Genomic DNA, 21,040 nt, shown 5'->3' with positions numbered 1-21,040 from the left:
CATTTTTTATATTGCACTAAATCAGGAGTCCTCAAGCTACGGCCCCTGGGCCGGATACATGCAATGAACGTTTGTGTTGCTGCAGAGAGTCTCCCCCTTCGGGGTCTTTTTGTGTGGGTCGGAGGGGGGCAGAAATTCCAACTGGGGGTCTGCTTCAGCCTCCTGGTGCAGGGCTTTGGGCTGGAGGGAAGTGCTGCTGGTGGCAAAGAGCCAGAGGGCCTTGTTCCAATGGGACTGCATCATGGCCTGGAACTGACTGGCCATCTCAGCCCGCTGAGCCTCCAGACACCAGTCCCTGGCCTTGCACTCCCGCAGGTCTTCCCTCTGCTTGGAAAGCCTATGCTCCTAGTCATCCGTGAGGTGCTTCTGCTGAGCCTCCTTCTCGGCCAGATCCAATTTGAACTGAGCTGTTTTGCCAACTCTTTCTCGTGGTGGCTGCTTAACTCCAGCAACTGCTTCCTGTTGGAGCCCTAAGGAGCCCCAGGTGAGGAGTGGCTGACGGGGGAGGGGTGAGTAGAGGCCGGCCACGCCCATCCAGTCCCATGACCACCTAGCCATGCCCACCCAGCCAGTCATTAGGCAGATCGTATTAGTGGTCCGTGGAATTTAAAATTATGAATTTAGTGGTCCCTGAGGTCCGAAAAGTTGGGTACCCCTGTTCTAGAAGGATCTTAATTCAAGCACAACTTCAGCTATAGAAGCTACAGGACTGGCTGATTTGGAACCAGTTCCAGGTCTCAGTCCAGCCTACGGCTCATAGTTGTTGTAGGTAAATATTGAAAAAGGAATGTTACAGATATTCTTTTGAGTTCCTGGGTGAATCTACAGAAGATATAAAAAGTCTAACCAACCCTATTAAAATGCCAGGTTTTTGAAATATAAAAAAAGCAGCCTAAGATAAATCACTTCAGAGATTTTTCCACATTTAATATAGCATATAAGCTATTATTTTTCAATTAAATTGAAAACAATTTTTAGGGGGGAAATAAAAAAAAAAAACTTAACAATAATATGGTTGCATAAGGTGTCTATGGGAGATTCTCAGTCATCCAGATCATGGTTGTCCCAAAGGTGCTTTTTTTTTCCCCAAGAGGCAACTGGACTTTCTGGCTTTTCTTTGAAGACGTTTCGGTTCTCATTCAAGAAGCTTTTTCAGCTCAGAAGAATGGATTTAAGAATGGAAGCTCAAAACTAAGTAAGAACTGAACAGTCAAGGAATTGATATAGCATGGTGGCTACAAGTGCAGATACAATCTCAATATGAGAAAGATGCTAAAATGTATGGTTTTTATAAAGAACCAACAGAACTAGACCAGATATTAAAAGGGATGGATGAAAAACTAATTTTAAAAATATATAGTTATCTATTGAGTATTAAAATGGAAGGAGATCAAGTAAAGAAGACAATGATAGTATGGGCTAAAAATTTTGGTTACACAATAGAGTTTAGATAAATGGCAGAAACTGTGGGATTGGAATTATAAATTAACAATGTTAACTGCTTATAAAAAAAATCTTTATAAAATGTTTTATAGATGGCATTTTTCACCCACAAGATTGGCAAAGATGTTTAAGGACATGTCCACTAAATGTTGGAAATGTAATCAGACACCAGATTCATACTATCACATGTGCTGGACATGCCCAAAGGCAAAAAAAAACCTTTTTTTTTGAACAAGTTTTATTAATTTTTTTCTTTTACATAGATATTTTAATGACAGAGTATTGACTGGGTCACATTTTATACAACTTATAACATAGTTATATATTGATTTTTATAATCTATTCCAATCTCCTTGTTTTTTCCAAATACAATTTCCATATTTCAATTTCTGCCATGATATTCTTTTCCCCTACTTTTTTATCTTATCTTAATCTCTTTTTAATACATAATATATAAACAATATCACCATCCGCCCTTCAAATCCTAATTTCTTAGCATTTTTCAATTAATTATCTTATTTCTCCATTTATAAAGTATATTTCTCAAAATCCCCATCACATTTTTTGGCTATAAACAATGTACTTCATCTTATTCAATTTTTACATTGAAACCCTTTAACTTAATTGACCTTCCACATCTTAATCTCTTCTAAGTACATAATAAGCAATATCACTATCCACCCTTAATTCCTAATTTCTTCTTATAGCATCAATTAATTATTTTATTTCTTCGTTTACAACATATTTCAAAATCCCCATCACACTTTCTTACATTTCAATTTTATCTCTTGATTTCAGTTATTTTTATAATTGAACCAAATTATTACTTCATATTTCATCTGCTGTTCATTTTACAATACACAATATATATCATCATATTTACTTTTTACATTCACAATTGCTAATGTTAATACAGTTCCCTTAGATCTACTAATATATACCTTATTTCCCTTCCTCCTTTCCACTATTCTTTCCCTTTTAACTGTTTTCTCTTGGTCTCTCCAGAATTCCACTTCTTAATAATTTTCTCCCTTCATCCCATTCTCTTGTCTCCTTTTTCTTTTCTTTTTTTTTAATATATATTTATTATCTTTTTTCCTGAATCTTTTCTCTAACTTTTGAGTCTATTACTTGCATAATTTGCCCCAAGTTTTTACCTAATCTTTTCCCATTTCCTTCTTTTCCCTTTGATTGATTCTTTTTTATTTATTTATTTATTTATTTATTCAATTTATATACCGCCCTTCTCCTAGTGGACTCAGGGCGGTGCACAGCCAAAACTAAAATACATAACAATACAAAATTTAAAATTAATTAAAAGAATTATATACTTTGGCCCGAATTAAAACAGTGCGAATTAAAACCCATTAACAAATTAAAACTAAACAATTAATAACCATTAAAAACTAAAAAAGGGGGGCGGGGTTCACGCCAGCCCTGCTTGCTGGAAAAGAAGAGTTTTCAGGGCACGGCGAAAGACCCGGAGATCCGATATCCTTCTTATCTCCGGGGGCAAATCGTTCCAGAGGGCGGGGGCTGCCACAGAGAAGGCCCTCCCCCTGGGGGTCGCCAGCCAACATTGCCTGGCCGACGGCACCCTGAGGAGTCCCTCTCTGTGGGAGCGTACTGGACGGTGGGAGGCTATCGGCGGCAGAAGGCGGTCCCGCAAGTACCCAGGTCCTATGCCATGGAGCGCTTTAAAGGTGGTAACCAACACCTTGAAGCGCACCCGGAAGACCACTGGAAGCCAATGCAGCTCACGCAGGAGAGGTGTCACATGGGAGCGACCCCTCGCTCCCATAATCCCCCGCGCGGCCGCATTCTGCACCAGTTGGAGCCTCCGGGTACTCCTCAAGGGGAGCCCCATGTAGAGAGCATTTCAGTAGTCCAGGCGGGAAGTGACGAGTGCCTGAGTGACTGTGCGTAAGGAATCCTGATCCAGAAAGGGACGCAACTGGCGAATCAGGCGGACCTGATAAAAAGCCCCCCTGGCCACGGCCGTCATATGCTCTTCTAAAGACATATTTTTTGGAAAATATTCCCGCCTATCCATTCTTTTTTTGCCACTGTAAATCCCAATGTATTCATCTAACTTTCTACCTTCAATTCCTTTACTTTCAATACTATTTTCTTGTTTCTCATTTATATTCTCTTTTTCCTGTTTTGTGTGTTCTAACGAGGTTTCTAGCTTTTTCTTGCCCTTTATTGATTCACGCACGTTTTTAAGCATCTCAATGAATTCCTCACACATCCAGGACTCCATACTGTCAATTTAAAAAATTATTGATACTTTAACTTATATTTAATTAAGATTTAAGTCTATATAGTCTTTTTTTTATTTCCAGATAATATCCAGTACAAATGTTTGTCCAATCGACTCCAATTTAAAACTTTATTGTTTTCCACCTCCTTTTGAAGTCGAGACCGAGCAGTTTAAGTAGAAACAAATACTCCTTAAAATTTCTCACAGCTCTTGTAATGATCAAAGTCACTGTTATTTCTTTCAATTTTCAAGCCAGTCGTTGTAGTGCTTTGTTTCCACCAGCAGATGTTTCTCTCTCCAATCCACAATTCTCAGAACAACAAAGTATCCAGCTTGCAAAAGTATTTTGAATCCATATAGAAAATACTTTCTCACAAATTTCTTTTCCTTTTATTGTTTTTAATTTCTCTAAATTCAGTTTTAAATCCAGTTTTAAAATTTCCTTTCTTGGGCTTTAATATTTTAACTTCCTCTTTGTTCTTCCTTCAAATTTCAAAACTGTCAAAATTATTTCAAATCCTCATTAAAAAATACTTTCCCTCAGGTTTCTTTTTCTTTTATTATTTTTAATTTCTCAAAATCCAATTTTAAATCCAAATATAAAGTTTTCTTTTCTGGGCTTTAGTACTTTACCTTCCTCTTTGTTGTTCTCCCTCCATTAAAATTCCCAAGTGCCAATTAGCCACTCGTTTCCTCGCCAGGACACCTTTTTTAAGTTTTTTTTAATTTCCTTTTTTACCTGTTTGTTGGCCAATCACTCACCTGGTACCAGTACTCCGTTCCAACACCCCACCTGCAGAAAATCTTATTCCAGTTGCCCCAGCTTCAAAGCGGTCGTTTTTAATGTCTGCCACCCCTGCCGCCAGTTTGAAGAGTTGCCTCTGACCTTTCAAGGAACTTGCCTGTTCCTCTTGGTCGTCCAAGAGGAATTGGTGAATTATGGTGAATTTTTTCACCATAGTTCCAAACAGTATATTTGATGCAAAAATAATATTGATGATAATATTATCAAAAGTACACCATACCCACAGTGAAGCATGGTAGTGGCAGCATTATGCATTGGGGCTACTTTTCTTCAGATGAAATGAGGTGGAGGGAATTATGAACAGTTCTAAATATCAGCCAATTATGGCGCAAAACCTTCAGGCCTCTGCTGAAATGCTAAAAATGAAGAGGAATGTCACCTTTCAAAATAACAGTGACCCTAAAGATACCTCCTAGTCAACAAAAGATGATCGTCATAGAAAAAGATCAAAGTTTTAGAATGGCCCAGCCAGACCTTGAATCTGAATCCAATTGAAGCTCTGTAGGGTGGTCTGAAGAGGGTTGGGCACAGGAGATGTCCTCACAATCTGACAGATTTGGAATATTTGTGCAAGGAGGAATAGACAAAGATTCCTAAGGCAAGATGTGCCACATTGATAGGCTCCTGCCCCAAAAGACTGAATGCTGTCATAAAGTCAAAAGGTGCCTCAACAGAGTATTAGTTTATATTTTACAGCAATGGCACTTAAGACTTATATACCACTTCACAGTGTTTTACAGCCCTCTAAGCGGATTCCAGAGTCAGCGTATTGTCCCTAACAATCTAGGTCCTCATTTTACCGACCTTGGAAGAATGGAAGGCTGAGTCAACCTTGAACTGGTCAGCATCGAAGGAATCAAACTTCTGGCAATATGAGCAGAGTTAGCCTGCAGTACTGCATTCAACAATTTTATTGTTATTTTTCCCACTAAAAGATTTCAATTTGTTTTTCAATTGCATTGTACAGCTTATATGTTACATTGAAGGTGGAAAAAATTCTGAAGTGATTTAACTTGGATTGATTTTTTCACATCTCAAAAACCTGGCACTTTAACAGAAGTATGTAGACTTTTTATATCCACTGTAACCAAAAAGCATACAAATAAGTAGTATTAAATTTGCCAGGAAGCTCAACATTTTCCAAGACTAGAAATAAAAATAGATTAAACATCCAGTAATCCCTAGTATATGGCCCAGTGAGAAAGACTGGAATAACTGTAACTCAATGGTCTGGGGTTCAAACTGCAAATAGTCCAGTAATATTACCAATAGGATCAAAATCTATTGGAAATTGTTGCTTGAAAACATCTCAATTTTCTTCTAGGTCAATGACCGACGTATCCTTGATGGGATGTTTGCAGTCTGTGGGGTTCCAGATATAAAATTCCGGACCATTTGCTCCACTGTAGACAAGTTAGACAAGGTAAGAACTTTATTATTAAGACAACAATTTACCTTCTATATTTAAGAAGATCGATCAGGATGTCAGGATGGACAACTGTTGAGGAATCAGGGACCACACTTAGGTTCCTGGCCTTCCAAATTGCTTCAGAAAACCAAAATTCAGCTACCAAATTTCAGTGATGTTTTCTTGGAGTGCTAGTGGTAGGCTGTTGGTGGCCTACCCCTGTTTTATAGACAAAGAAAACTCATAAACAGTCCATTCTAAATCTAGAAGCTTTGCAATGAGAAAGAACCCCATCAGGCATAAATACTTGTGGTTTTGATTTCAATGAGATACCTTTTAACAAAGGAGTTGATGAAATCCAGTAAGACAGTTCACAGGGTCCTGATTTGTCTCCCAGTAGAAATAAGAGTTCAAAGAACCAACCTGAAAAGTGTGTATTATATCAACATTTATTATTTAAGGAGGGAAAAATTCAACTCTATTTATAGATTTAGAATGTGCAGAAATAAAGGAAGGGATATTTAATTCTTTCAGTGTAGCTGAGCTATAGATCCAAATCCTTAGCTTAGATAAATGGTTCTCTTAGCCAACAGAGAAATTCTACCTCCTGATCAATAATTTTGAACTTCAAGAATGCACTGAAACCTAAGGGGGGGCAAAGAGAGGTTTTGAGAAATATGTGATGATGTTTGATGTCAAAATTATATCAATGCTTTTTTCCAAAGTGCCCAGTCCCAATTTCATAACTACAAATACAAATGCATTAGATTTATAAATTAGAACTAATAATGAATTAGTGAATAATGTAGTGATAGTAGAGGTTATCATATGAGGAGCCCTTGGTGGTCTCTGAGCTTGGTTGTTGTCTTGCAGGCGTTCCATTATTCAAATTAGGTAACGTCATATATTCAGAGAGCACCAAGGATTCCCTCATTTCAACCCTAAACTACAAATATTCTCCTTTATAGGCTATCAGATATTACTAAAAAAGTGCCTCTCAGATCTGTACAGGTAATCCTCAACTTATATTTAGTGATCATTCGAAGTTACAACAGCACTGAAAAAAGTGACTCGTGACCATTTTTCACACTTACGATCATTGCAGCATCCCCATGGTCACGTGATCAAAATTCAGATGCTTGACAACTGACTCGTATTTATGATGGTTGCAGTGTCATGTGATCCCTTTTGCGACCTTCTGACCATCAAAGTCAATGGAGAAGCCAGATTCTCTTAACAATCAGGTTATTAACTTAACAACTGCAATGATTCACTTAACAACTATGGCAAAAAATGTCGTAAAATGGGGCAGAACTTACTTAACAAATGTCTCACTTAGCAACATCAATTTTGGGCTCAATTGTGTTCGTAAGTGGAGGATCACCTGACTTAATCATAAAATTATACACTTTTATTTCTCTGAAAATAGGCCTTTGTGATGTTATTTATAACTGATTTATTATTAGTTTATATCTCAAAAACTATAATATTTTAGAAAATCATGTTTAATATTAACATTTGAAACAACTTTCTCATGTAGTTAGAGGAAGTGGATTGTCTGTGGTGCTACTGGGAAGAATAGATGTGTCATAAGACCCATAGGTACCACATTGCAAACCTTGGCTCCTATGGTGATTTTCAGATGTTTTTGGTGATTCATCCATAGTCTTCCAGATTTTCCCATGGCTGTGCTAGAAGAGTACAGATGGTTCATCCATTCTATAAAGCCAGGAAACTCCTAAAAACATTTTTCTCAGAAGTGGAATAAACAATGATTTGCTGTTTGAGAATGGTGAAAAAATTAAGAGCTCGTACATGGACAAATTGAATTGTTAAAGTACAGTCCTGTCAGATTTTGGGAGGTTTTAAGTTCTTGCTAAAGTAAAAAATTTTGCAACCTGTGGCTGAGATGGTTTCCCATTTTTTCTTCAAGCTGAGAATCTCTTTTTTCTTAGGATCACCAGATATTTAAATTTATTTATTTATTTATTTGATCAATTTATATAGCCGCCCATCTCAACAGTGACACTCATTGAACAATGATTACCGTAAAAAAATACATATAGAAATAGAAATAGCATTTAGACGTATAGATTGCTTCATAGTGCTTTACAGCCCTCTCTGAGCAGTTTACAGAGTCAGAATATTGCCCCAACAATCTGGGTCCTCATTTTACAGACCTCAGAAGGATGGAAGGCTGATTAAAACCTTGAGCTGGTCTGAATCAAACTCCAGCTTGTGGGCAGAGTTAGCCTACAATACTGCATTCTAACTACTGGGCCACCATGGAAAGAATTTTATTCTTTTACAAAGAATAAAATACACAGCAGCTGAAAAAAGCAATAATCATTCACATAGCTAAGAGATGCACTTGCACTGCACCACCCCAGCCATTCGTGCACCCATACACCCTCCTCTACCCAGCATGAGCCACCTCAAGCTCTGCCATGCTTGTGTCTCCCTTGCCACCTATGCACCCTTCCCGAGTCTTGTACTCACATCACACCTCCCTGGACACTCACATATCCTCCCAGAGCCTCACTCAGTGGTGAAATCCAATTTTTTTTATTACCGGTTCTGTGGGCGTGGCTTGGTGGGCATGGCAGGGGAAGGATATTGCAAGATCTCCATTCCCACCCCACTTCAGGGGAAGGATACTACAAAATCCCCATTCTCTCCCCACTCCTGGGGGAAGGATATTGCAAAATCTCCATTCCCACCCCACTCTGGGGCTAGCCAGAGGTGACATTTGCCATTTCTCCGAACTACTCAAAATTTCCGCTACCGGTTCTCCAGAACCTGCTGGATTTCATCCCTGACCTCGCTGCATTTGTATCATACATCCTCAGCTACGTATGCACCATCACACACTTTCTCCCACCTCGCAGCAGCTACCCCAACCCTTACTACACTTGTGCCATACCTCCCCAGCCATTCGCGCCTCAAAGCATTCATGCTCTGTCTTCCCATCCATCTGCAGACTCACACCTATTGGCAGCAGCCACCCCACATGCACCTCCACCACCATCTGCATACCCTCCCCAAGCCTTGCTGTACACACAACATGCCTACCCACCCACCCACACCCTTGCCTCCTCTCCCACTCAGCAGCCACTTATTTACCTGCCAGTCTGCTTGCAATCCGCCTGGGACTTGCAACTTCCTGCCAGGCTTCCCCACTGACTTTGTTGTTGGAAGATGGTAGGATTTGTGAGGATGTGCTTGTTTACCAACTTAATCCTCATTTAACAGCAACAGGGATTGTAGAGATTGATATTGCTAAACAATGTGATCATGTGAATGCTTTATGACCACATTGCTTAGTAGTGGAAGTTGTAGTCCCAATTGCTGTTGTAACTCCAGAATTACCTGTATTTCTCTAATTGCAATAATAATGGAAGAAACTCATGTGGTAGCATTTCTTTATTTTCTACTGGCAATATTAGTTCTGCCAAATGAGATTCTTATCTTCTCTCCCCCATGTGTGTGTGTTTAGAAAGAAACCTTTCTACAGAGAGAAGCCAATTTTCTTGGGAGATATAAATCTATAAAACTCTGTGCTGTAGCTCAGTCTGGATTTATGGCAATGGTAGATTTGATTTCAAGATAGCCTATAGTTAGATTTGAAGAATTATTATGAGAACTGAATTCAAAAAAGAGGTTATTGATTTTATAACTGCTACTGTGTCTTACCTCCTAAAAATTCAGAAGGACTATTCATTTTCTTTGTAATTAGCTTTGCTTACTTGACAAGTAAAAATTAGAGGTTGCCTGAATAGATGAACAAGCTAAAATTGTAGAGGCTAAAATTGTAACCCTATTTAATAACAAGATACTAATAAATTAAAGAGAACCTTCAGGCCTCTGAATAGCCATTCCTTTTGGAAAATCCAACGAACTCGTTGAGAAATGGTATATGAATTATGCTTCCATGTAACTTAATAATTAATGTACAAAAAAAAAAGACTACTAGCTATCCTTCATTGATCTGGCTAGTTCTGTTTAACAATATAACTACCCGTGATTTCCCAAAAATAAGACCATCTTATATTTTTTGGGCCACCAAAAAAGGCACCAGGTCTTATTTTCGGGAAGGTCTTATCCCCCCATTTTTTCCTGTGGGGGGCGAACTGCCCCTCCCGCCTCGAGCCTCCTTGCCTAACGTGAAACAGCTGATCTGCAGCCACTTTAGGAGCCTGCATGGCCTCCATGAAACAGCTGAACTGCGGCTGCTTTTAGGAGCTGCCTTGTCTAATGTGAAAGAGCTGATCTGCACTCGCTTTTTAGCAGCTGCCTTGCCTAACATGAAACAGCTGATCTGCACTTGCTTTGGGAGTTGCCTTGCCTAATGTGAAAGAGCCGATCTGCGCTCACTTTAGGAGCCTTCTTGCATAACACAAAACAGCTGATCTGTGCTCGCTTTAGGAGCTGCCTTTCGGCAGGATCGGCCCTGGAAATCAGCTGTTTCGTGTTAGGCAAGGAGGCTCCTAAAGTGAGTACATATCAGGCATCTGTAACAGGAGCAGAATGAACCATAAATTTATGCATGTTAGAGAGGCCTTCAGGAAAGGCCTCTATAGCCAATAACAGCTCCGGATTGATCCAGAGCTCTGTTATCAGCTACAGAGGCCTTTAGGAAAGCCTTGCTGGCTGCAGAAGAGATGGGCCGAGGTGTGCGAGGCCTGGCTGCAACTATCTGAAGGTAAGTAGTAGAGCAGCTCCACAACCCCCATCCCCACCCTAGCTTAATTTTTACCCGTGCACCCTGGAGTGGGCGGGGTCTTAATTAGGGCTGATTTTGGGGGTAGGGCTTATATTGGGCACACGTGTAAAAATCAAGCTAGGGCTTACTTTCTGAGTAGATCGTATTTTCGGGGAAACACAGTTGGCTATCACCATTTCTGATGGCAATAAATTCTGTAGTTTCTACTTTGTAAAACAATTATCAAATTTAACAGTCTTAAATTTAATTAGATAACTTCAATTTTAAGATAGTGAGAAATAAAGCTTCCCTATCCATTTTCTATACTGTGCAATTTCATATACTTCTATTAGATTTTCCTCTTATCAGCCTTTTTTGTAAACTAAAATGGCCCAAATATTGTTCTAGTTTCTTGTAGGTTAAGATAGGGTAGTCCCTAATTATTTTGGTAGACTTTTTCTGCACATTTCCCAGCATTATTGTACAGCTTTGAGATATAGTGGCCAGAACTAAATACAATATTCCAAATATGATTAAAAGGAAGTTATTATATTGGTTGTTTCATTTTTAGTCTTTTTGCTAAAGAAATATCTTGTTACATGTTTTTAATAAAATATTCTGAAAATTACCAGTCTTCTAGACTCAGAGTGTTTAGAATCAGAGTAGAAAAAACAGGAAGAAACAACATGATTCCAGATTATGCTGGATTATTGCTTAACACATTGTAAGCTGCCTTGAGTCTCCGGAAAAGGGCGGCATATAAATTAAAGCAAATATATATATATATATATATATCAGCATAATAGAAGAGAAACATCCTTCATTGAAGCAGAGTATATATAGTTTGATCTTGTCTACAGATGGCTTGGGAAGATGTAAAAAATGAGATGGTTGGAGAAAAGGGATTGGCACCAGAAATTGCAGATCATATTGGTGGATATGTAAGGCTCCATGGTGAGTATCAAAACAGGTCAGATATGTTTTAGTTCTCTAAGGCTTACAGGCCTAAAACTTATATCATTCTCTTCTATCCCATTACTGGTTAAGGTGATACATAAGAGTTTACAAGAAAATAAAAAGGCACATAATGGGGAATATACTGGCTGTTTGCTGAGCACACTCATAGCTGCCAACACTATAGCATTCCTTTCGATGTGTATTCCCCATTGTATTGCTCTTCACTCTCTTGTATTCCCTTCCTCTCCAATCTCTCTGCTCTGTGTGAATGGAAAAAGATGGGTTAAACACAGGACAATGCATACTGAGTGTAATGGGGATTGAAAGAGATGCTGTAAAGATCATAAATGCATGCATAGATCACAAAGTTATTTTTTCAGCATTCTCGTAACTTTGAACATTTGCGGCACATGACATTGAGGCAGTCAGTCAGATCTACCTATATAAATAGAGGTGGTCCTTGTTTAAGATCATATATACAGCAACCTTTTATTTTATTTTATTTTTCACATTTTTGAACTACCCATCTCCTTTAAAGAGGGACTCCTTCAATTTATAATGGTATTGGAGTGGTAGTTATGACCAGACTTCATACTTGCTGTCACAGTCTCATAGTTACATAATCTCAATTTGTAATCTTCTCTAACAATTTCTCACAAGCGTAGTCTATAGGGAAGCCAACAGGAAGTCAGAAGCCAGGGTTACATGAGGTCTTTGCTTAGCGACCTGCATGGTTTTTGTTTAACTATGGCCACTGGGACTGCCATCACCAAGCAGCATGGTCACATAGTTTTCAGTTTATTTCCTGTCTCAATGTTGTTAAGCAAGGACTACTTGTACAGTATGCCTGCTTCAACTTGCACAATTTGTACATACAATAATGTGAAAAAAGTATACCCCCTTTGAGTTGTATGGTTTTACTATCAATATTTGTGTGTCCATTAATCCTTGGCCAATAAGAATTATAGGATAGGATAGGATAGGATAGGATAGGATAGGATAGGATAGGATAGGATAGGATAGGATAGGATAGGATAGGATAGGATAGGATAGGATAATTCTTTTCTATAGTAAAAATCATTTGTTCCTTAGCAGTTATTAAAAGTAGGTAAATACAATCTCATATGAACAACAACATATGACATATTACATTGTTTCATCATTTAAGAAAGAAAACCAAAATGGAGAAGCCATGGATGATTCAACAGCATTTAGAACCCACCTTGAGCAGCAACAATCCGAAGTAATCATTTTCTGTACGACTTTATCAGTCTCTCACATCGTTATGGAGGAATTTTGACCCACTCTTCTTTACAACATTGCTTCAGTTCATTGAGATTTGTGAGCATTTGTTTATGCATAGCTTTCTTGAGGTCCCAACACAGCATTTCAATTGAGTTGAGGTCTGGACTTTGACTGAGCCATTGCAATACCTTAATTCTTTTCTTTTTTTAGCCATTCTGTGTAGATTTGCTGATGTGCTTGAGCTCATTGTTGTGTTGCACGACCCAATGTTACCCAAGCTTTAGCTGTCGGAGCAGTGGCCTCATATTTGACTCTAAAATACTTTAGTATACAGAGGAGTTCATGGTCGACTCAATGACTGTAAGGTGCCCAAGTCCTATGGCTGCAAAACAAGTCCAAATCATAACTTTTCCACCATCATGTTTAAAGTTTATGAGATGTTTATGCTGGTATGCTGTATTTAGTTTTCACCAAATGTGGCATTGTGATTATGACCAAACATCTCCATTTTGTCTCATCTGTCCAAAGGGCAGTGTTCCAGAAGTCTTGTGATTTATTCAGATGCAAATTGGCAAACCTAAGCTGTGTTGCCATGTTCTGTTTAGAGAAAAGAGGCTTTCTTCTGGCAACCCTTCTAAACAAACAGTACTTGTTCAGTCTTTTTCTAAGTGCACTTAGAACTTTGACATTCAACATGCTACCTGAGATCTGTAGAATTTGAAATGTGGGTATGTATACGTATGTATATATACATATATGTACAGTATATGTATATATACACATATATATATATACATATATATGCGTGTGTGTGTATATGTGTGTGTATAAGTTACATTTCAGATTCTACACACACACACACACACACACACACACACACACACACACACGTATATATATCTCTCTCTGAGCATTGCACAGTCTGACCTTGGGGTGAATTTGGTTGGACACCCCCGGAAGGGAAAATTGGGAACTGTCTTGAATGTTTTCCCCTTGTAAATAAGCTTCCTTGCTTTAGAATGATGGACTTTGAATTGTTTGGAAATGGCCTTATAACCCTTCCCAGATTGATGGGAAGCAACAATTGCTTCTCTGAGATCATTGCTGATGTCTTTTCTGTTTGGCATTGTGTTAGCCCACTCCTCAATTCTGGAGACCAACAAACTCCTAAAACTTTGGCTTTTATAGAGATAGTCACACTTGGTGATGATTAATTGATCAAGGGTACTTGATTAGCAGCATCTGGCTGCTACTTAGACTCTTCATACCTATGGAAACAGTAAGGGTATAGTTAGCTTTTCATACATGGCTTCTCCATTTTGACTTTCTTTTTGTAAAATAAATGATGACATGGTGTCATCATGTTGTTCATCTGAGGTTGTATTTATCTACTTTTAAGAATTGCTAGAGGACTTCTGGCTGACGTTGTGGTGATATCAGACACAGGGAACAGGTTTTCGCATTCCCTGTGCTGAGTTCTCCCTGTTTGTGGACTCCCAGAGGAGCCAAATCCACCTTGTAGTGGTGGCGAAGCTAAGGAGAGGCACCCTGAGAGGTCACGGGAGAGATTGCAACTCTCCTGCTGAACCCTGGATTTTTTTTCCCCTCTATGCCACGGCAAGGAGAAGAGGCAGCCTAAAGATGGCTGCCACGAAGCTGGGACAGCCAAGAAACACCTAAGAACTGAACTGGAGTGGACTCGGTGAACAGTGTCTGGAACTGGGTGAGAAGAATCCTTTTTATTTAAAACTGAACCCCAAAAGAATATCCAGGAAAAGAGAGGCTCACTGCTATTTTTAAAAGCAGCGATTTAACATTTTGAGAAGAATTTTAAAATTGAAGGAAAAAGAATCAAAGGGAGAAAGGCAAAAACCTTTAAAAATACAGAAAATTGGATTTTTAAATTGGACAGGCGTTTGTTTTGGGTAGGCATTTCAAAATTCTGGAACTATTTATTCAAAAAACTAATATCTTTATATTTTGGATTGCTACCAATAAAATTGGATAAAACTGGTTAATATTGAAATTTGACTTAAGAGTGCCACCTGCTGACAAAAGGAAGGCATATAAATACTTGGCTATTGGAGATTTAAACATGAGAATAAGAAAGACATTATTATTAAGGTGACCACTGAAGGCTACAACACAAGATTGAATTTATAGAAGGACTTATGCAGGTTCTGGAAAAATGTTTGGGACTATCCAGATGAACAGGTCGATCAGCTTTGGGATATACAGATTTATGAATATTGAACTTTTTGAGAAGTGATTTTAGATTTGAATATATGGTTTTTGGATTATTGGACAAAAGAGGGACAAAAGAAAACTAAAAGTGATGCTCCACCAAGAAGAAATGAGTGGAATTTGGGAAGAAATGACGTCATTAATTCAAAGTATGAAGGATACTTTGACAAGAAACTACAAGGAGATTATGAATAAAATGCAGAGCATAGATGGAAAACTAGAAAACATGATACAAAGGAGAAGGAGTGACCAAGACGCCCAGGAAAAGGAAGAGCCAATTGAAAGAGTAGATGAAAAAACAGAAGAAACAAACCAACAAATAAAACAAGAGGATAAGAAGGAGATAACAACAAAAATAATAATGACTGATAAATAAGCCGAGGGGAAAGTATTTTTAAGGGAATTAAAAAAGGAACTGGAGTTGCAGGAAGACTTTTTTGGAAGAGAGATAGGGACAAGAGTAGATATTTTGAAAATTAGACAATGGAAAAGGGCAGAGAAGGGAGAAATGTTTAAAATGATTGGTCAAGATGTGGAAGCAGATAGAGATAAAGATCCAAGAGAGGTATATGAGAGGCATGTTAAAAAATGAACAATTAAAGCTTTAAAGCGGGCAAGAGATGATGGATAGAAAGGGAATATTTTTAAATATAATAGTGACAAGTAAAAGTTAGAATAGGGATGCAAACTAGAGAGAGGAGGATTAATGGAATACACATTTTTATATAATAAGGTGAAGTAATAACAAGAGGGGAAATCAGAACTTGAACGATGATATTATTAAATATGCTTGAATAATATGGGGATTGGCATAAAAATAACATTGAAATATTGAATAAATAATGGAAGATTATAACAGCATAAATATGTGTATTATTATTGCAACCATATAAGCTTGCTAAATGTAACAAGTATGATTAATATTTTATTTGTATTAAAAGGAAGGACACTCGGAATATGGTGATTGGCATAAAAATAACATACTGAAATACTGAATATTTAAATAATGAAAGATTATAACTCAATATAAATAGGTGTACTATTACCAGAACTATATAAGCTTGTCAAATGTAGTAAATATGATGAATATTATTTTATTTGTACTAAAATGTATGACACCCAGGTGCCACACTGTTCAAGCATTGATATGTTGTAAAAAAATAAAAAATAAATAAAAAACTTGGGGGGAAAAGAATTGCTAGATGATTTTTTACTATGTCTTGATACGTAAAAACCATAGAACTCAGAGGATGTACTTTTTTTGACATGACTGTAGTCCAGTTTTAGAAGAAATGAAATAGCACTGCATGAAACGAGAGAGTTGAATGAAAGGATAAAGGTTTAGTACTGCTGCTGAATCGTTCATACAGGCATCAATCCTATATGCCTTATTTCTACAGGTGGACTCAGTTTAATTGAACAATTGCTCCAAGATCCAAAGCTGTCACAAAATAAACTAGCTCAGGAAGGGCTTGAGGAAGTGAAACAGCTATTCAAATATTTGGATATTTTTGGCATTTCAGACCAGGTAATATTCTATTCTCTGTTCTTCTAATTACATTGAGCTGAGTGTTTCTGTTCTGTTTATGAGAGTTTTAAATTGTTTTACAGATTTCCTTTGATTTAAGTCTGGCTCGTGGTTTGGATTACTACACTGGAGTAATATATGAGGCTATCCTTCTCCAGCAACCAAATGATCATGTAGAGGAGTCTCTTGGTGTTGGCAGTGTTGCTGGAGGTGGTCGTTATGATGGGTTAGTAGGGATGTTTGATCCCAAGGGTCGGAAAGTGCCTTGTGTTGGAGTCAGCATTGGCATTGAACGGGTCTTTTCCATTATGGAACAAAAAATGGAGGTAAAGACTGCTTGCTTTTTTTAACTTGAAAGCTTCTCTCTGATTAGATTAGATTTTCTAGAAGTGGGTAAAATGTTTGAAGTCAAAATGTTCTAACCTCTGGTCAAGTATATCCCAGGTCTGTTCTGATCAGGGAACAGAAATGTTAGTGTCAGGAAAATAAGATGTTTCCTTCTCAAAATTTTCTCCACATCTCCTCTAGTGTTTTTTCTCTCTGGGGGCTGTGTTCTTTACCACTTATGAATGCTTTTGTCTCAGAAAACTAAGTCCAAATTCATGTTTTGTGTATTGAGTTCTGGACCTGATTTGCAGTCAGATTGTTTGTCCCTTGTCATTATTAATTTGCATTCAGTGAAATTGATGTTCTGTAAATGACTATCCCTCAATGACAGCCATTTCTACAACAGTAGTCATCATACCATATAAGATGACCAAATGTGTAGTATTTGTTCAGACAGATAGATAGACAGATAGACAGATCTAAAAGACGTATGCTTTCACCGATCCTACCATAATCCTGGCTGCCTCATAACATAATAATTAAAAAGATAGCAAAAACTTCTATTTTGTAAGATTAGGTGAGTAGGCTGTATTAAGCAGACATATCTCAGGGGAAAGGGTGTTTCACAAGGCAGAGGGTGCTAAAAAGAAAGTGTGCTCCTTAGCACTTACTAAGACAAGATTTAAGGAAAGGGACCCACCCTATCTGGCCTGGTGGAATGGGTAGATTCCCCCTGGGAAAGGTTGTCCCTCAGATAGCCTGGCTCCATAACATTACATAACGTTAGGGCTTTAACCAACACATTGATTTGAACTGAACTGAATTGAAGAAAGAGACAATAACAGAGTGTAAGAAGATAGGGAAGAAACAGGAAAGATAGGAACATTTTTTTTAATCCAGGCAGGAAGTTGAGGGATAAAAACAAAGCACCGCCTAAAAAATAACCTGAAAATTCAACATTCTTTGTGGAGGAAAAATTAGCCCTTCCCTTTGTTAAGCAGTCCCATCCCAGTAGCAAAACAAACAGTCATGAAAACAGAAGCTAACATTATTGTAGTTCGTAAAATATGTTTCATGTATATTTATGCCTGTGGAAGACCCAAACTTTAGAATTTTTAGGATCTTTGGGACTTAATACCAAACATAAACTCCAACATAACCAACCACATAATGAGATAGAAATGGAAAACCCAGTTACAAAGTAGGAGATATAAGAAACATACCCAAGACCACTCATAAAGGTCTCAAATGCCTATACACTAACAGTCAAAGTTTAGGGAACAAACAGGGTTCAGTTTCAGTTTATTTAGATTTATATACTGCCCTACTCCCGAAGGAGTCAGGGCAGTGAACAGCCAAGATAAAACACAAGTTTTAAACAAAATTTAAAAAACAATTTAAAACGTATTAAATAAATTTGGCCTATACCATGGAATTTGCGATCAGAATGAGAGGAATACAGGAAAATAACAGGGAGGACTTGAGAAAGATGTCTGCTGAAGTTCTGGCTGTGATCTTAAAGGTCAGCTCTGAAGAAGTATTTTGTAAGATTGATAAGGCCTACAGAGTAAATTCTTGGGTGGCAAAGCAAAGACAATTGCCTAGAGATGTGGTGGTTTATTTTACTGATAAAGGAATAAGAAATGATATTGTGCAAAAGTCTTTTAACTCCACTCTAGAAATGAATGGAAAGAAGATCTGGATATATAAAGAGCTGCCGTCCAAGATGTTAAAAGATAGAAAGGATTTTGGATTTTTGGTGACTGAGCTAAAGAAACAAAACATCCCATTTAGGTGGGATGCTCCAGTTGGTATAATATTGAGATATCAAGGAGAAAGATATCAATTAAACACTGTTGAAAAAGCGGAAGAATTCTACTACAAGGTTTTTAAAATGGGCCCAACATCTCCACGTATGTCATCAGTGTCAGGAATACAGGAGGGGGATAAAGAAAAGCAAAATGAACAAGAGATTGAAACTCAGGCTAAACAGATGGAGATGGAGGTAATGGAAAAACGACAAGTTATAGAGGGCTTTTTGGATGAGCCGCTTTTGGATTCTCCTTCAGAGGCTATCGCTGGATCACCTATAAATACAAGAGAGGCGGCTTCGGATCTCGATTTGATGTCTTATCAAGTTAAAGACCAGCATGTAATTCAATCAGCTGATATACAAGTCCTAGAAAGGCAACCAGGGTGGAGATCTAAACCACAACAAGTTAAGAAAAGAAGAAGCAAGTTCTACAAAACTAAAAAATTTTAAATTACAATTCTTTTTTAGCCAACAGATTAATGCCAGTTATTTAAGAGACGATTAAATATAATAAGCGGGATTTATAGAAGGCTGATACATGAAAATATAGCTGAGGCAAATTACAGACTTATACTATTTTGAGAAGAATAACAGATCTCTGCAGTGCTGGTGCTTTTGGGATGTGGAAGATGGCCTGTGATTGACCGGATTGGAACTTTCTATTTTGGATTCTTTGAAAAATGGATTATGTATATGTTGAGCTACAAGGCAAGAGAACTATGGAATTGGGGCATGCAGATGATCTGGCTGTTACCCTAGCGTGGTTGTTGGAATTAATAATCTAGACAAAAGACATTACAGAAGATACCATATGGAATATAAATATAAAGTCACTCAGGGTTTTTTTTTTTCATATACAGAAATACTTATTAATGATGGGGGCAGATGGTAATTGAAGATACTGAATATACTGTTGGAAGCAGGACTTGATGTTACCCTAACATGGCCGATGGAATTAACAATCTAGTTGAAAGACATTACAGAAGATATTATATGGAATACAAATTTAAGGGTTTTATTTATATATGGAAATATCTTTTAGTGATATGGGCAGAAGAATAAAGATATTAAATATATTATGTATGGTAGACCTGTAGAAAAGTGGGTGAAATAAAATTGATATGGTACAAGGTGATAGGTAATGTTACTGATTGCTTAGTTTAGGAAAAGGGATGTTATGTTTAGATATTAATATACTTAAAAGATTTGTGTTAAGAGATACATGTATGGGGGTGGATTATGAGTAGAATAAATGCCAAATTAGGATTTATTATATAGTTTCATAGCCGAATGTTGTTTGAAATGTATAGTATGCGGGGGACATAATAATAATGTTAGAAAGAAATGTTTAGCACATAGGGGGTGGTGTAAAAGGGTGGCAAAGTATTATATAATGTGATATTAATTTGGATTTCATCTTGCAGAAGCCATGGGGGGAGGGGAGGGGTGGGGGGGAAAAAGGGGGGAAAATTTGTATTTGAAAAACTTTTTCAATTAAAAAAAAGAATTTGGCCTATACTAATTAAAATACCCCTGTTTTTAAAAACAAATTAAAATTAAACAATTAAAAAGAGTTAAGCCAGCCCAGCTTGTTGAAATAAGAAAGGCTTGAGGGCGCAGCGGAAGGTGCGTAAATCCAGGATCCTCCGTATCTCTGGGGGGAGTTCGTTCCACAGGGCAGGTGCCCCCACAGAGAAGGCTCTCCCCCTGGGGGCCGCCAGTTGACACTGTTTGGCCGACGGCACCCTGAGGAGCCCCTCTCTGTGGGAGCGTACTGGTCAGTGGGAGGCTACCGGTGGCAGAAGGCGGTCTCGTAGATATCCAGGTCCTGAGCCATGGAGTGCTCTAAGATGGTAACCAATAACTTGAAGCGCACCCAGAAGACCACCGGGAGCCAGTGCAGCTCGCGCAGGAGAGGTGTTACATGGGAACGCCATGTTGCTCCCATAACCACCCACATGGCCGCATTCTGGACCAGCTGGAGCTCCAGGTGCTCCTCAAGGGGAGCCCCATGTAGAGAGCATTGCAGTAGTCCAGGCAGGAAGTGACGAGGGCGTGAGTGACTGTGCATTAGGAGTCCCGATCCAGAAAGAGACGCAACTGGCGAATCAGGCGAACCTGATAAAAAGTCCCCTGGCCACAGCCGTCAGATGTTCTTCTAAAGACAGCCGTGTGTCCAGAGGACACCCAAGTTGCGAGCCCTCTCCGTGGGGGCCAACGACTCGCCCCCAATAGTCAGTGATGGCATCAACTGGCTATATCGGGACGCCGGAAACCACAGCCACTCGGTCTTGGATGGGTTGAG

The 21,040-nt window shown here is 38.3% G+C and overlaps 1 protein-coding gene across 3 annotated transcripts in view; it reads left to right on the top strand.

Moving 5' to 3' along the window:
* Window positions 1-21,040, top strand: part of HARS1 (histidyl-tRNA synthetase 1) — a 101,535-nt gene that overhangs the window by 50,338 nt on the left and 30,157 nt on the right. For all 3 annotated transcript variants that reach the window (XM_070939161.1, XM_070939162.1, XM_070939160.1), the window contains 4 exons: window positions 5,836-5,934; window positions 11,482-11,575; window positions 16,468-16,595; window positions 16,679-16,921. In XM_070939161.1, coding sequence (XP_070795262.1) covers window positions 5,836-5,934; window positions 11,482-11,575; window positions 16,468-16,595; window positions 16,679-16,921 — 564 coding nt within the window. The remainder of the gene's footprint in view (window positions 1-5,835; window positions 5,935-11,481; window positions 11,576-16,467; window positions 16,596-16,678; window positions 16,922-21,040) is intronic.

The sequence above is a fragment of the Pituophis catenifer genome, unplaced genomic scaffold (assembly GCF_029215685.1).
Source record: "Pituophis catenifer annectens isolate HBS135680 unplaced genomic scaffold, rPitCat1.0.hap2 SCAF_3, whole genome shotgun sequence".
Taxonomy (NCBI): domain Eukaryota; kingdom Metazoa; phylum Chordata; class Lepidosauria; order Squamata; family Colubridae; genus Pituophis; species Pituophis catenifer.
This window is presented reverse-complemented; position numbering and strand designations above follow the sequence as displayed.